At 37.4% G+C, this 17,388-nt stretch overlaps 1 protein-coding gene across 8 annotated transcripts in view; it reads left to right on the forward strand.

The window, feature by feature from the left end:
- The first annotated feature begins 3,773 nt into the window (after positions 1–3,773).
- LOC132300719 (F-box protein SKIP23-like) overlaps positions 3,774–17,388 on the forward strand; it is a 34,149-nt gene continuing 20,534 nt past the window's right edge. For 5 of the 8 annotated variants that reach the window (XM_059797923.1, XM_059797922.1, XM_059797924.1 and 2 more), the window contains exons 1-2: positions 3,796–5,032; positions 12,509–12,723. In XM_059797923.1, the coding sequence (XP_059653906.1) occupies positions 3,869–5,032; positions 12,509–12,517 (1,173 nt within the window). In that variant the 5' untranslated portion in view covers positions 3,796–3,868 and the 3' untranslated portion in view covers positions 12,518–12,723. Of the gene's footprint in view, positions 5,033–12,508; positions 12,724–17,388 lie in introns of all 8 variants that reach the window. The other 3 variants (XM_059797928.1, XM_059797921.1, XM_059797929.1) reach the window with 2 other exon arrangements.

Consider the following 17,388-nt stretch of genomic DNA (forward strand, 5'->3'; position numbering starts at 1 on the left):
GACACTGTTTCTGAAAATGAATTTTCCCCTCATATTAAGGATTTTCAGGCTGCATTTTCAATCTCAAATATGCCTGATTTCATCAAAATTGTCTATGATAAAATATCCACTCCAATATAGCCCCTGCTCCGAGTAGATATTACTATCCTAGACCAACCCCTCAAGATATCTTGTATGAAGAAGATTATTTTCATACACAGAAATCTTTCCATGGCAAAACCATTTATGAATGGAACATCGATGGTAAATCAGACTATCAAGAAATCTTTGAAGTTGAGTTTTATCTTTAATTTCATCAGGGAATTATATTCGTAACTATTACAAGAATCTTGCACAGAATACAACAATTTTATATACACGGCTCAGGAAGTCACCTTCACCTTGGACTGAAGAACATACTAGAGCCGTCCAAAAGATTAAACTTCGCGCTAAACAGATTCCTTGCTTAGCCGTAGCAAATTCTTCATGGTTTAAAATTGTTGAAACAGATGCATCCAATATTGGATATGGTGGAATTCTTAAACAAAAGAATCCAGAAACAGGATCTGAGGAGCTTGTTCGCTTCACTTCAGGAACTTGGAAAAATGCACAATTAAATTATTCTACTATCAAGAAAGAAATTCTTTCTTTAGTTAAATACATTTATAAATTCTAAGATGATTTAGTTAATCAGAAATTCTTGTTACGCATTGATTATAATGCTGCTAAACAAGTACTGGAAAAATATGTTAAAAATTTAGTTTCCAAACAGATATTTACTGGTTGGCAAGCTGATTTATCTGCTTTTGATTTTTTAATTGAATATATTAAAGGCAATTCTAACTCTTTACCTGACTTTTTAACTCGTGAATTTCTACAGGGTTCATGAGTCAGCCCCATAATGGGCAGTCGGGCCCTCTTCCTGAGTATTTTCATCCTTGACAATCTTGATGGCTGAAAATATCTCTGCCTTCTGTACATCAGTGAGAACATTATCCCACCATCCTTTAAGGATGCCTGTAAAACCAGCAACAATAAATTTTGCAATTGTTGGATCAGTGTTCTGGCTAAGTTTACAGACTTGATTGTACATTAACATTTGATGTACAATCTCATAAATCTGATAGTCAGATTTACCATCGATGTTCCATTCATAAATGGTTTTGCCATGGAAAGATTTCTGTGTGAAGGTACTCATAAAATTGAGTTTTAAAAAGTTGCAATTGCTCTTTGTAAAACTCATGAAAGTGCTAAGTCCTAAAATCTTGATACTGCTCCTGTTGGAATTCAGCATTAATGGCTTTTTGATCTAATGTAAAATCCATTAAAACTAATATTCTTCTCTTTCTTCATTTGGGTCTTCAGTCTTGCTAATACCCATTTCTGATGGTGTGGGACTGAACTCTATTCCAAACTCTTTTTGGTGCGTTACACCTTTTGGTGCTGGTTTGTAAACGCCTCGTGGAATTTCATTTTGAGATTGCTGAATGTCTAATCATATCTTTAACCAATTCAAAAGGGTTAAAGATATCAGTGGCATTTGAAAACTGAGTTAATGTCAGTTTGGGAATAGCATCTTGATACTCCACTGTTTTCTGTTTGATGAGGGTCAAGAGGGCTGCAACAGGTTCCTGGGACATGCCGGCCCACCATCTGTAATAAAAAACCCTTTGTAGGTTTGGCAGCTTGTCAGGATTATAGCTGCATTGGAAATCCCATTTCCAAATCCAAGGGATTCCAAATTCTGTAAAAAATAATAGGTATAAAAGCAATCTGGATTAAACTTATATAAATATACTTATACTTTTTCATGTATCTCTGAAGATCACGTGGAGACAATAACTTAATTATTGTATCCTGATTACTCAATTGCATCGTCTGCTCCATGATTTTAACTGCCCACAAATCAGCTAGATTGAGCATCCCGATTTTGTAAATGCTGCTTGCATTTACTGGGGGAATAGTCCACTTGTTCAATTTATTCTGAACATCTGTAAATTCAATTAATTCTGAATTCTTGATAAATTCAGAATCCTGTGAATTCTGTATTTCCATACTGGAGGATGGGTTTAACATGACTGTTAAATATTGTTAATGCTTAAGATTTGTATAGAATAATCATTATAAAATTATGTAATGAACAGTAAGTTACTATTCTGTCGTCGTGCTGCTTAAGAGAGGCTATATTACTCGTCTGTCAACGGTTTACTAGAAACAACGACCTGTGGAGCAATTTAATGCAAAAAGCGGTCTAACATTCCAACGCGACTTTTGGATGACCCATAATAGAATCCACTTTAAGCAGGATTTAAACAGATTAGTAGTCTCAATATTCTTTACATAATTATCGTAATAAGCATTCTACTAGAAACTTAAAATATTAACAATATAAATTTAAGCCAACATATGGCTCTGATACCAAAAGAGAAATAACATTTCCTGAAAGCACCAAGTCCTGTTATCAGATGCCACTGATATCTTTAACCCTTTTGAATTGGTTAAAGATATGATTAAAAAACAGCATCCATTAATTCCTGAAACAGATTTAATGATACAATGCATGGATTTCATGAAGGCCAAATTTGTCAATACTGACTTTGACATTGTTTCTGAAAATGAATTTTCCCCTCATATTGAGGATTTTCAGGCTGCATTTTCAATCTCAAATATGCCTGATTTCAACAAAATTGTCTATGATAAAAATATCCACTCCAATACAGTCCCTACTCCGAGTAGATATTACTATCCTAGACCAACCCCTCAAGATATCTTGTATGAAGAAGATTATTTTCATACACAAAAACCTTTTCATGGCAAAACCATTTATGAATGGAACATCGATGGTAAATTTGACTATCAGATTTATTAAAAAGTACAAGTATATTCACACAGGTTTAATCCAGATTGCTTTTAAACCTTTAACCTTACTTGGTATGGATGCTTGTACTCAAGCAACACTTACAGATGCTAGGTGTTTGGATTTTCACCCTTCTTTGATGGGAGCACTGGAAACCAGTCTATGTCATGGCTCGGTTTACTTTGATGTATATCCTAGTCTGAATTTATCTTTGTCGAATAAAAATATATATGAAGCAGCTAGTCTTCGTGTACAGACTCATGGGTATAATTTCTTACCTGGATCGGAGGTGATAAGTGTAATTTATCGCATCCATTATAAGGTACTTGATACCTATTATCCAAAGCCATACGCAAAGACTCTAAAGGAGTAACAACGATATGGGATACAAATATGTTCACTTCGAATGTTGCTACAACAAGGATGATTCCTTGGAGTGAAATAACATTTCCTGAACATTGGACAATACCTAACGCAGTTCCTGTAAAACCTATCCTCAATAGGAATTTGGACTGTGTTAACCAGGATCATGATGGTGATGTTCTTCTTAATTTTAGAAGATCTTTAGATCTACCTAGATCTATATCGTCTAGGGAAATTAATTTTCCTTATAAAGCATACAATTGGTATTTTGAATATCACTAGCCCCTCTTCACGTGGAGCAATTAGCAATTATAAGATTTATGAAGGATATTATAGTATTTTGCAATAAGATTTTAGAAGTTATTTTGAATCTTAATAATAATTTTTTTGATGTATTTATAATTATTTTATTTAATTTAATCAAATTTAAAAATAAGACCATTTTATTATTTAGTATTGCTAAATTATACTTATGTGTAATTTAAAAAAAAAAAAATTATTTATTTATATCTCCAAAATCCCATATCAAATTTTATTTATATTTTTTTTTCAAAAAATATAAATTTGTGCTTTGCTTATTTATTTTCTTCACCTCCTCTCACTTTCCTCATCTTCTTTCTTTGCTTCAGAGTATTACCGTATCAGTCTCAACTCTCAAGTCTCTCAGCAATGGCCCAATGGTCTCAACTACCCCCGGAACTCCTAAACCTAATCTCCAAACGACTCGATTCCGAAACCGATCTCCTCCGATTCCGATCCGTCTGTTCTCAATGGAGATCCACTCTCCCTGCCCAATCCACCCACCCAACACCTTCCTGTTTCCCGATTCTCCCAAACGATGACATTTCAGACACCAATCGGGGTTTCTATCTCTCCAAACGCACCATTTTCCGCCTCGGATTGCCCGAACCCAGTTGCCAAACACCCCCCTCCGACACCTGGTTGATTAAGCTAGAACAGGACGGTCGTCAGAGGATGCATCTTTTGGATCCTCTCTCTAGGTTCGAATTCAAACCAATGCCCACAAATTTCCCCAGAATTCTCGATCCCTCCAAATTTAGGGTTTCTGAACTAGGGCACGAGTTTGTTCTTCGGCCTTTTGCGAGTTCGATCGGTGATGCGGGCAATTTGCAAATGGGAAAGGTTGCATTCCATTCGCGGGTTGATGGGTTTGTGTTGTTAGCAATGCATGATTCTGGGAAACTAGTTTTGTTCAAGTCTGGTGACACCAAATGGACTGTCATTGGCGATTTGACTTCGCCTTATGATGATGTGATACTCTTTGAAGGACAGTTCTATGCAGTGGACAACATGGGAATGACTGTTGTTTTTTATATTGACTCGTCTCCGTGTGTGAGTTTGGCTGCGAATCCGTTTTTTGGTGGGGACAAGAAGCTCTTGGTGGAGTCATGTGGTGATTTGTTGTTGGTTGATATGTATTTGAGTTTGGGACCTGAAGATTATTTTGGTTACAGTGGGGTTTTTGAAGGATGTTATCTTATTGAGAGGACGGCGGTCCGGTTTGAAGTTTTCAAATTGGATCGAGAAGAACAGATGTGGGTTGAGTTGAAAAGTTTGGGGGATCAGATGGTGTTTTTGGAAGATAATTGCACGTTTTCGGCATCAGCTTCTGATTTTCCTGGTTGTGTACGGAATTGCATATTCTTTACAGACAATTTCTTCTTTTCAGGGAGGGCAGAGAATGTAATGAAGAATTGCGGCATCAGTGTGTTTAATTTAGAGAGTGGTAGTATTGTGCCTTTTGCACGTTGCACTGGTTTTTCCAAGCTGTTTTGGCCACCGCCCGAATGGGTATCTTCGACTATGTTGGCAGTAAGTGTTGTTTTCTGTTGGCTTTGCATTGTCTTAACAATGTTATTGTTACTTTTTATGTCATTTTTGGTATCTATTGAATTAACTTCTGTCAACCACTGTTTTTGATTTAATTAAAATGGTCAGCAATTTGGTGCCCTGTCATAGTTTCATATCTCTAGGACTCCTCTAGATGTGAACAAATGAATTGTTTTGCTAAAAATGATGATTAGAGGCCATTATTTAGGAAATGATTAGAAGCCATTATTTAGGTGATGGCTCCGGACAAGTGAATGGTATTAATGTTTTAGCAAAACAAGATAATTGATCAAATTACATATCCAGACGAGAAAAAGAATGCTATAGAAGAAGAAATTTATTTAGCTTAATAAAGTAAAGAAACTCAAAATAAATTTAAACTATATATTTTTACTCAAGGCCCTTGTCTTTTTATTTATTTATTTATATATATTTTTTATCTTGGCAAATAACGAACTCTCCCACTTGCTCCTATGCTTGAACCCTTGACCTTTCACTTTGGAAAGAAAGTACGATTAGATCATTATACTACAACCTCTGGTCTTAATGTCCTTAACTAAAGCAACTTTGTATTGGATGTTTCTGTAATTATTTTTATAGATTACTGTTTTGGTATCTATGACTATATGTAAATCAATGTATGTAGTCCTAGCAAAGGGTAGGTAGGTAAGAAAAATGGGCTCATGTGTGTGTGTGAGAGAGAGAGACAGATAGAGTGCCTTTTTATAGGGGTAAAATCACAAAACGCACTTGTACCATAAAATTTTATCATATAACCCTTAACTAACAAATTAACACCATTATTTGACAGAGCTGTTATTTATATTGTGACATGTCTAAATTGACCTTGCCTTGTTAAAAGCAAGTAAATTGTTATTTTTAAATGTCGTTTAAGGAGGGTGATAGAAACACGAAGTTTTTCCATAGATTGGCCAATGCCCATCGAAGAGGCAATCATATTGGGAGGATTCGGGTGCATGGGTTGACTCTGGTTAAGGAGGAGGATGTGTGCAGAGGTATTGCTGAGTACTATGCGGAGTTGTTCACAGAGGTTGCTACGTGGAGACCTCTACTTGAGGGGCTTCAGTTTGACACCATTTCTTGTGAGGAGCGTGCGGGCTTGGAAGAGCCTTTTTCTGAAGAGGAAGTCTTGTTTGCTTTGAAGAGCTGTAACGGGGATAAAGCCCCAGGTCCTGATTGGTTTACCATGTGTTTCCTTTTGGAGTGCTGGGAGGTGGTTAAAGGGGAGGTGATGGGCACTTTTCAAGCTTTCCATGCCCAGGGGTCTTTTGAGAAGAGCTTGAATGCCACCTTTGTTGCTCTCATCCCTAAGAAGGGGGGGGGGGGGGGGGGGGCTTTGGATGTTCGGGATTTTCACCTTATCAGTTTAGTAGGGTGCATTTACAAGTTGATTGCCAAAGTCCTTGCTCTTCGTTTGAGGAAAGTGATGGATGGTGTGATTTTTGATTCTCAGAATGCCTTTGTGGGAGACCGTCAGATTCTTGACTCAGTTCTTATTGCTAGTGAGTGTGTGGACTCCAAATTGAGTAGTGGGGTTCCGGGTGTTCTGTGTAAGCTGAATATTGAGTAGGCGTATGACCATGTGAGTTGGAGTTTCCTTCTCTACCTAATGGAGAGGATGGGGTTTGGAGTGAGATGGAGGAAATGGATTCATTTTTGTATGTCCAGTGCTCGGTTCTCAATTCTTGTGAATGGAGCTCCAACCGGTTTTTTCTCCAGTTCGAGGGGCTTGAGGCAGGGTGACCAACTTTCCCCATTCTTGTTCCTCTTTGTGATGGAGGCTCTTAGTAGGTTGATGAGGAGGGCTGTTGAGTTAGGCTTTTTGAGAGGGTTCCGGGTGGGTAGAGATGCTGCTAGCCAGTTAGAGATCTCTCATTTGATGTTTGCTGATGATACGCTTGTGTTGTGTGATGCGGAGGAGTCCCAGATATTTGAGATGTGTCTTGATCTGGTTCCAAGTTGTTTTCGGCCTGAAGGTGAATGTTGGCAAGAGTGTTTTGGTGCCAGTTGGGGAGGTTCCTGAGATGGGCTTGTTTGCTAGTATTCTTGGTTGTTGCATTGGCTCTTTTCCCATCTTTTATTTAGGTTTGCCTCTGGGAGCTCCTTAGAGGTGTGTGGGAGTTTGGGATCCAGTTGTGGATAGATTTGAGAGGAGGCTATCGGGCTGGAAGAAGCAGTATGTTTCCAAGGGGGGGTGGGTCACTCTAATTAAGAGTACCCTCTCTTGCCTTCCTACTTATTTTATTTCGCTTTTCCAGATTCCCGTCTCTGTGGTTGAGAGAATTGAGCGCTTGCAGCGTGATTTTCTGTTTTTGGGGGTTTAAGTTTCATTTGGTTCGGTGGGAGCATGTTTGCTGGCTTATTCGTAATGGTGGGTTGAGGCTTCGTAGATTGGTGCCTTTCAATAAAGCTCTCATTGGAAAATGGTTGTAGAGGTTTGGAGTGGAAAGACATTGGCTTTGGAGGAGGGTTGTTGCTAGTAGGTTTGGGGAGAGAGGAGGGTGGTACTCTCTTAAGGTGCATGGTCCGAGGGGTGTGGGGGTTTGGAAGTGCATTCGGAAGGGTTGGTTTGATTTCTCCTTGAATGTCCGTTTTAGATTCAGGGATGGTGAGAGGATCAGTTTTTGGGAGGATGTTTGGTGTGGAGATATTTCTCTTGCTCTCGCTTTTCCACGATTGCTTAGGATTGCTTCGAATAGGCAGGCCATGGTAGTTGACTGTTATCATCTTGATAGCGGGAGACTGGCGTGGGATGTTCAGTTCAGGCGTCTCTTTCAGGATTGGGAGGTTGAGGATGCCATTCGTCTGTTGGAGTTGTTGTATCGGCAGGGAGTCACGGTTGGTGAGTCTGATGGTTGGATTTGGGTTCCCAATGCTCAGGGTCGTTTTGATGTGCGGTCCTTCAGGTGTCTTTCTGTGGAGCCTAGAGGGCCCTTCCTGTGGAAGTCTGTTTGGCTTTCTAAGGCTCCTCTCAAAGTGGCCTTCTTTATTTGGACTTGTGTGTTGGGCAAAATTTTAACTCAGGATAATTTGAGAAGGAAAAATCAGGTGGTGGTCAATCGGTGCTACATGTGTCTTAGGGACGAGGAGACAATGGACCATCTTCTTTTGCATTGCCCCATGGCCAAGGATTGTTGGGATTTGATGCTTGGCTTGTTTGGGTTCCAATGGGTCATGCCTCACTCCACCAGAGAGTTGATCGAGGCTTGGAGAGAATGTTTTGTGGGGGGCCATGTTCGTGATGCTTGGAGGGCTACTCCTCTCTGTGTGTGGTGGTGTATTTGGCTTGAGAGGAATAGGAGATAGTTTGAGGGGAAGGAGAGGCCTATTTCTTTTCTTAAGTTCTCTATTGTTTTCACTCTTTTTTGTTGGGTCTCAGGTAGAGATTATAGATCTTTAGATGAAATAGTTGATTTTTTGGCCTCTTTAAAAGTGTAATGGCTGTTTTGGCCTGTTTTTGTTCCCTTGGGATGCACTCCCCTTTTGAGCGCTTTTTATAAATTTCTTACTTATCAAAAAAAAAAAAAAAAATAGTGTTTTCTTTCTCTACCCACCGCTGGAGAAGCTCACTCTCTCGCTCTCACTTAGAATTGCCAATTCTTCTCTTCCCAAATCATATATTCATATACTAAATAGACACACACATATAAGTGTGTGCACTTTTGTGGTGAATTATAGGGGATGGTAGTGTATATTCGTGGGAAAGAGGAAGAATGGGTCCACTTGGAACTGGTTCAGAAGACAACCAGCCTTTTCCGATTAGAATTCAATTCCAGTCCTCATCGGAACAAGGGACTTCATCGGAACGATGAATTCAGCGTTGAAATTCGATGTGGGTTAGGTTGCTAGTAGGATTGTGGTGTACCAGGTTGGTGGTGTTGACGACATTGGAGCAGAAGATCCCTCAATTGTTAAATGATTAGGGTCTCTCTTTCTCTCCTTCCCTCTGCCTCTCTCTCTAATTGTTTTGGGGTTGAAGACTGTGAAATCAATATTGTGACAACCAAATATATATACACACATACGTGTAATATATATATGTAATATATATTCTTGAGAGGTGGATTAATTGGACTCGGTTCTCGGAAAAGGTATATTAGAATCCAAGTAAAAAGATGACCCATGTGCAAACAGAAAGGGAGCTGTGTAAAAAATAAGTTTGGGTCCTCAATGATATTTTTTGGCATTAAAAGGGTTTTTTGGTCAAAAGATAGTGAAATTTGGCACATGTTGCTCACGTGATATGCTTTTTGTTATGATTGGACGGCAAAGTAACGAAAAGGTGGTAAGCTGGTGGTAAGCTGATGGATTTTTAAAACGTCAAGGGGGTTTAATGAGGTTTAGTTTGTTGAATATGATGAAATTTTATATTTCAGGGGTGTTTTGTAATTTTATCCCATTATATATATGTTTTGATAAGGAAATATACATAGAAGGCACTCTAAAGGAGAACGCTCCCAAGAGAACAAAAAGCTGCCTACAGCGACATTACAACTTTAAGCTATCCACAAAATGCAAAAGACCATTCATAGATTTACAATTTCGCCCATTATATATACATATATATGTCTGAACTTTGAATTAAAAGAAGGAAAAATGGAGTGATGAATGACAGGGCCACAAAGAAGCAAGGTGGTGATTTATAGGACACCCACAGGTATATGGGTTGTCTTCCAATGTCCCTAGAAGTTACCAACAACTGCAATACTTGATAATTAAAAGCTTTGAAAGCGTGGGTAAGAAAAAGTGGGAAAAAAGAGAGAAAAAATTAAACTTATGATTAAGATGTAGACTAGGGGCAGGGGTTTAGACAAGCGTCCAACAAAAAAAAGGAAAATAATGTTACTTACATCTTCTAAAACAACATGATGATGGATTAGAGTTTTGGTTAAAAGGTTGGACTCTTAATGGACTTCAGACCATGGTTGTCAAAATCGCGATTACCAACCCAAAACGAGTCAAATTGTATAAAAATCGTTCCCTGGGTAGAATCGCAGTAGAATCCTGTAGAATCATTCTGACATATTCTTTGTTTGGGCTTATTTTTTGTTTTGGCCTGATTCACTTTCTTAAGTGTTGGGCTCTCTAAATAAGAAAGGCCACAGTCTTGTGGCCCAAAAAAAGTCCATATGAATAAGATAAAAACACTATTGACTCAACTCAAAGATGCATTTTTTTTGTTTTGGTATTTGATTAATTCATTGATTGAATTGTTGATTAGGCGAAACTTGAAAATTTAAAACTTGATATTATGATTTATGTCGGATTGATTTGTTGATTAGTTGAAACTTGAACATTTAAAACTTGATATTATGATTATTTTATTTTATTTTTAATTTTTTCACTTTCAAGATTCAGGAGAATGTTGTCAGTTTTTTTTTTTTTGTCTGATTAATTCATTAATTGATGATTTGATTTGATGATTTCTTAGATTAGTTGAAAGCTTGTAACTTGATATTATGTCATTGTCAGACTGCTTTTTTTTTGTTTTTGTTTTTTTTTCCCCTTTCAAGAGATTGTTCTAGCATATTGTTTTGGAACTTTTGTTTTTGTTTTTTGGGTATTTGATTAATTGTTTTGTTATTTGAATTTTGGAAAACTACTGATTTCTCAAGAGAACACTGCATTCTGCAACTGTTTTTCAAAAACGTTTTCTTGAAACAAAAACAGTAGCTCCAAGCCGCCAACCATTTTAGGCCTGTACTCCCTTTCATTAAAGGGTATCTTATTTGTGTTTCATTTAAATTTTTTTTTTTATTTTGTAAGTTTCTTTTAGAAATTTAGGTGATAAGATATGTGTGAGAAAATGCAAGGATTTGAACCTTGATCTCCTCACACACAACCTCACAACTTGTAAATTGCATAGTTGGCATGAAAAAGAATGCAAGAATTCAAGCCTTCATCTTCTCACACACAATTTCACAACTTACAAATTGCATAGTTTTCACGAGAGCTCTACCTTTTGAGCTACGTTCTCTTTTATGTTATATTTGGATTTTGGAGTGGTGCTTTTGTACAATTTTTTCTGTTTTGGACTTATTCTTGCCATATTTTACATATATTATTGTTTAAGAAGTTAGATTGAATTGTTTTTTTTACTAGCTGGTAGAATCTTGCGATTCTACGATTCCGATTTTACGGAGCCCAAAACGATTCTACATAGAATCCCAATTTTAACAACCTTGCTACGTACCTCATCTTTGCTTCATATTAGAGAAATGGTTTCAAAATGCTGCTAGTGTCACCAGCACACAAGTGAACAAATTTGTGTTATCCATACATTCTTGTTACACTTCAAGATAGATTAAATAATCTTTTTAGGATTAAAATGACATATAGTTTAATGTCTCATCAAGAATTTGACACTAGAAACAAATTCATTGCAAAACAACACCACTTGCAAATTTATCAGTGAGCTCGCTTAATAATTTTATTGCCATTTGCGAAATTGCTGATACATTCTTTCAGCTTGAGAAAATAACTGATGTAGATTATCTTTGCTTGGAATGAATATATTCTACAAGCCAATTATATATATATATATGAATATTTTGTATCATATGTATATGATGTTCTCTTGAATAGATTGTAGTGTGAAGTATAGAGGATCTTCCATCTGTATCTCCACTTCCTGCACTAATCAGTGTTAATCCAACAAATAATACATTACGTCAGAGTTTGACAAAATAATTGATTTTGAGATTTGGTGATCACCTTTGTAAGAAATGATTATATTTTTCAAAACTAGTTAGACGCAACATCCTCAGAAATAGATGCTATTGTAAAGTATTGAAGGATCCTCTGTCCATTTCACTTTCTGCACTGAAGAGAGCAGTGATGAAAAAATGAGTAACCTTGTTAAGCTATCTAACTAGATAAAACAATAGGGGTACCTGATCAATATTTTTATGTTGCCAAAGAGCTCCTAAAACAGATAAGTGAAACCAAAATATGGTGCTCCAGATAATAATAGAAATGCAAATCCTCTCAAGATATGAATTGCAAATTCCCCTATTTTAACAACGATATAATCAGATCTATTGCATCTTGAGGGTTTATAGAGTGCTGAATTCAGCATTGGTTTTCTTTTTCAACTAGGTAACTGGACTACCTATGGAGGAATCACATAATGCAGGATGATGGACTTATAATTACAGTTCAAAAACTAAATGATACATCAGATGAAAAACATAAAGTCATTGTAATCGTGATTGCATTAGATGGTTTGGTGTCTTGATGCTCCCTTTGTTATTGACCTAAACTTTTGTATCCCCACTTCTTGAATGCAGTACTAACTTATGTATATGTATATGTATATACACACACATATATAGATAGCATTATATACTGAAAAATAATGTAAGCACTTTTTTCCTTTTACATAAAAATAAACTTGGATGCAGAGTATATATATTGATTTTTGTAATGTTTATGCAGGTGGAGTAAAATCAAATGGGCGCATAAGTTTATCAAAGAGTCCCATCTAAGTGAGGGGGCATGAATAACCATAGCAAAGGCATTAAATGGATGTCAGGCCATGATACTCATGTACGGTCGTAATTGATGCCATTTATCTTGTTAAACTTTGATACTCAGTTGCTAGTTAATTTCAGTGGATCTAATTTGGCATGAAATGGCACAAGTTATATAAGGTGACATTCCATTTTGATTTGATCAATTTGATTGTGCATTGAAATTTTGCTTGTCGTGAGCTGGAATTACTTTGAAGAACCTTCCTTGTAAAGTTAACAATAAGTAGGCAATAGATAGGATAAGTTGCACATCTTTCATGGGAATGATTACTGTGATGCAAGCATATGTATGGGCTGCAATTCCCCCCCCCCCCCCCCCCCCCCCGCCCCCCACCGCCCCCCGGGGGGAACGCACATCCACGCTCCTAGCAGGACTCAAACACTCAACCTCCCCTTTGGGGAAGAGAGATCGTACCATCTAGGTTAATGCCCCCACCGTGTCATACAAGCTGAAGTTGCTACTAGTATTAGGGCCATTTGTCTTCAGTTACACGTGTTCCACATGTTTTTCAATTAGGATTCTTCCATTTTGTCATTCCTGTTTATCAGGGAACTAAAATCTCACCAGCCATCACCTTTAAACAGTCCAATCAGTTAGTATAAGACCATCCGTCTTTCATTCATGTATGTTTCACTTGCTTTTATGTTTGAATTCTTTCATTTTTGTCAGTTCTTACTTATCAAAAAAAATTTTTTTTTTGTCAGTTCTGGCTGGAAATTGAAATCTTATTAGTGACATCCTTTTAATAGTCTGATCGATTTGAACGTTCACCCTATTGCACTGCTATTTTACTTGTATTCAAGCTTTTAGCTGACTGGTTCTGCATATGGTTGCAACTATCGCGCGCTAATTTACATAAATGCTGTTTGACAATTTGTTTTCAAGTAAACTTTATGGGGATGGTGTTATCCTGGTTGTTTTTTTTGTGTGTCTGTTTTTGTGTGTGTGTGTTGTTGCTGTTGAGTTGAGTTAATAACTTTGATACAGAAACCTTTCCCAGTGAGCTTGAGATCTCTTGTAAACCTCCATCATGTGCCAAGGAGAGAATATTAAGGGAAGCAGTGAGTGAGATTCCCATGCAGAGAGCTGGAGGAGTAGAGACCATGTCGTCTTCTGGTTGTGAGGGGGAGATCACCCGACCCTACTATCATTAGGCCTTTGTAATGTTATTTAGTTCAAATATATTGAGCGACTTTTTTCTTGAATCAGGATCTGCACTGTATGGTCATTATAAATCGAAGACCCAACACCTAACATAATGTAATCACTCTTGCATTACATTTACTTTAAGGATGCAATACCCATGTAACATATTATATCGAGATGGAACATCATTGATGTATTCTCAATTAATGATATTGCGTGGCATTGCATTCTCGATTTAATTGCATGTCAAAGTACAATACACATTTTTGTACTGGATGGCGTTCAGAATCCTTCCAAAGGTAGTAACAGTAGTAGTAAAAGTAGTGGTGGATCTAGCAGTAGTAGCAAAAGTAGTGGTGGATCTAGGAGTAGTAACAAAAGTAGGAGTGGTAGTTTCTACAGAAACTGCAGTTTGTTCCGCTATAGGTGATGCTAGGTGACACGGTGAGTTTTGTAGTCACATTTATTGGTGGTGGTACTACTACTTCACAAGAGTTTAAAATTAAGAGATGAATTCTCTCTAGTGCATTGATACTTGCTCAGATACTGGGGATGGCTTCTGGGATCAACATGACGTGCTATTGGGTTGATCCAAGTAACTGTCCCCAAAGAATCCAAGCCCCCAAAATTGTCAGTGAAGATCAATATGGAAGAAACAAAGAACTTTTATTCTTTTTTTATGTGAAAGATATTATGCCCTTCTTTCAATGTTAACTATGCAAACCCATATAGCCAACTCTCTCACATAGCAAGGTCACCCAAATCGGTCAATAGAATCACTTTCAATGATGACTATTAGGTTGTAGCAATGCTGGAACATCACAAGAGAAAATAAAGAAAAAAAAATGTATTCCAATTCTACAACATCACTGAGAAAAATAGATTATTTGTCACACTCCCAAATTTAGACACAGGAAGGTCTCTTCCCATAGCAAAACTGGTGCGTGAATTACATATAACATCCGTTATAAAACCAACTCACACAAATACTCCAACCCGTATATCCGTTAGTACAAAAAGTTCATTACATTAAGACCATCTTTACAACTCTCATAAAAGTATCGTCCTCAATACACGAGTGTCAACTATAAACAACAAAATAACTACACAAAAGAAAAGAGAAGTAGGTGGCCGCCACCTCTCTAACACTTGTCTCTATCAACGAGTACCTGAAAAAGAATAATGGAGTGAGCTCACAACCTCAGCAGGAGTATTGCTAAACACTATCATTGCTCAGCAAATCGATCCTGCCTTATATTCCCATATTTAAGTGTAAGTTGTGCAACTCATTTTAACAATTTAGGTGTGTGCCAATATCAGCTAATTAATCTCTCATTAATTAACATGCTCAATCTGCAATTCCGTAATAATAATTAATATCTAATTAAATATTATATCCGCTACCACTTGCACATTTATTATAATTTCCTTAACTCAAACTCTCTCTTAGTTAATCATCTTGATTAACTCATTTATACATTTCCCACTTATCTCACACGAGTCCTGGGCTCCCCTCAAATATGTGGCTTGCTCTCAAAGCCAGTATAGGATCAAACACTCCCATACTCCAACAAGGTGTGTATCACATAGCCCTGGACTAAAGAAAACACAGGTGGCAGGGTTTGTAAGTCTACTCACCCAGATGGTCCCGGACATAATAAGGGCACGCTTTGCCCAATGGCCATAACAAGAAGGGTAGTGCACTCCCAAATAGGCTGGGGCCTGGCCCTGGACCATACCTAGCAAAGGCATCAAAGAGTTAGTCCCGCGGACTACCTCTCTGACTAATGAGATAATATCCATTAAATTTCCATTATGCATTATTATTAAATGCATCTGCCATCAGATACTAATATAATCAATGATTCACATGCTCATTACGCACTTTAAATACTATCAGAAATTCCCAATTACAACCTAGTGAGAGTACTACTATTTTGCCTTGATTTTCTCTAATTTAAATCAATTAAAGAAAAATACAAAATAAACAGTTTAGTATTCCGGACAGAACCGGTTGCAAGCTCACAAAATCAGAATCGACAAAATATACAAGTGAGCCCAAAGTAGAATCAAAACGATTTTTGGTGCGAGACACATTCTTCCCCACTTACCTAGTCCGCAAGTGGGTTTCGCCAGAGGCTTTTTCCCCTTTGAATGAACAGTACCTGTTCTGCCACATTAATTTTATAATTTCATGTTTCATCAGTCCTTTTAAACATCAAAATCTATACTCTAAACAACTACAAAGTTACCTCATAGTCATAGCACAGGATTATTACTCCACACTAAGTACAATATAATTAAGCTATTTTTTTACAAGATTTAATGTTATGTTATAAAAGTGTGTGAATATGTGTCCAGGCAATGCAGGCTCCCATTTATTCTTAATTTCAATTTATATCCATTACCACAAGGAATCATAACCATGGTCAGGTTTCAGGACCCATATGATATCAATCATCCATGCATGCGTTGTCATATCTATATACACTCAGCCACACACATATAGCAGAGCCGGTGTATGTATGTGTGTATGTGTATAAGTAAGTAGGTCAAGATCACTTAATCATGCCTTTAAAATTTGCATGACATATTAGTAAACTTTTTTTTTTTTTTTTTTGATAAGTAAAAATATATTAGAAAAACGTTCAAAAGGGGAACGCGTCCCTAATACAAGAAGAAAAAAGGTCTAAGGACCAATAGAATCCAAGAGATCAAAGAAATCATCAATCGAGGAGCATGCATTTCCTCTTACATAACAGAACAAAGAACGAAGAATATGAATTTTTAAATTAGCTAAAGACGATTCTTTTCCTTCAAAGGATCTGTAATTCCTCTCACACCACAAACACCACCAGACACAATGTGGAACAATCTTCCAATAATCACGAGCTTGTTCTTTAACAGGACACCTTTTCCAAGCGTTAATCAATTGTGAGGAGTGCTTAGGCATTACCCAGAAAACGCCAAACATGCAAAACATAAAACTCCAACAACCATACGCCACAGGACAATGCAAAAGAATGTGATCCACGGATTTACTATCAGCTTTACATAAACAACACCAATTAACAATGATGTTGCCTTTCTTTCTCAAATTGTCCCATGTCAAAATCTTTCCCAATGTGGCAGTCCAAACGAAGAATGCGATTCGAAGAGGAGCTTTAGAACGCCAAACAAACTTCCAAGGGAACTCAGGACCAACGAATTTGGACAAACAGAAGAACATAGATCGGACGCCATACCGACCATGAGCTAAAGGAACCCCAAAATATCATCACACCCTCTGCCAATATCCTTTTGCCTATACAACGTACCCAAAAAACACACAAGCTTCCTCCATTTCCAAATCCTGAAAGGGCCACCTAAACCGCACATCCCACGTAACTCCATTGTTATCAAATTGATAATAATCAATCACGTAGACATGCTTATTGGCTGTAATACTGTAAAGTCTAGGAAAGGAGTGAGACAGCAACTGATCGGCGCACCAAAGATCCTCCCAAAAACGAACATGTCTGCCATCACGAACTTTGAATCTAATATGTGTGGAGAAAACATCCTAGCCCTTCCAAATGAATTTCCACACACCAACGCCTCCCGTAATAGTGACTGGAAGAGATGACCAGCCCCCACTC

This window comes from Cornus florida, unplaced genomic scaffold, assembly GCF_030987335.1.
Source record: "Cornus florida cultivar Cherokee Brave unplaced genomic scaffold, ASM3098733v1 CherokeeBrave_3.0.0_Hap2_Chr03, whole genome shotgun sequence".
NCBI classification, from domain to species: domain Eukaryota; kingdom Viridiplantae; phylum Streptophyta; class Magnoliopsida; order Cornales; family Cornaceae; genus Cornus; species Cornus florida.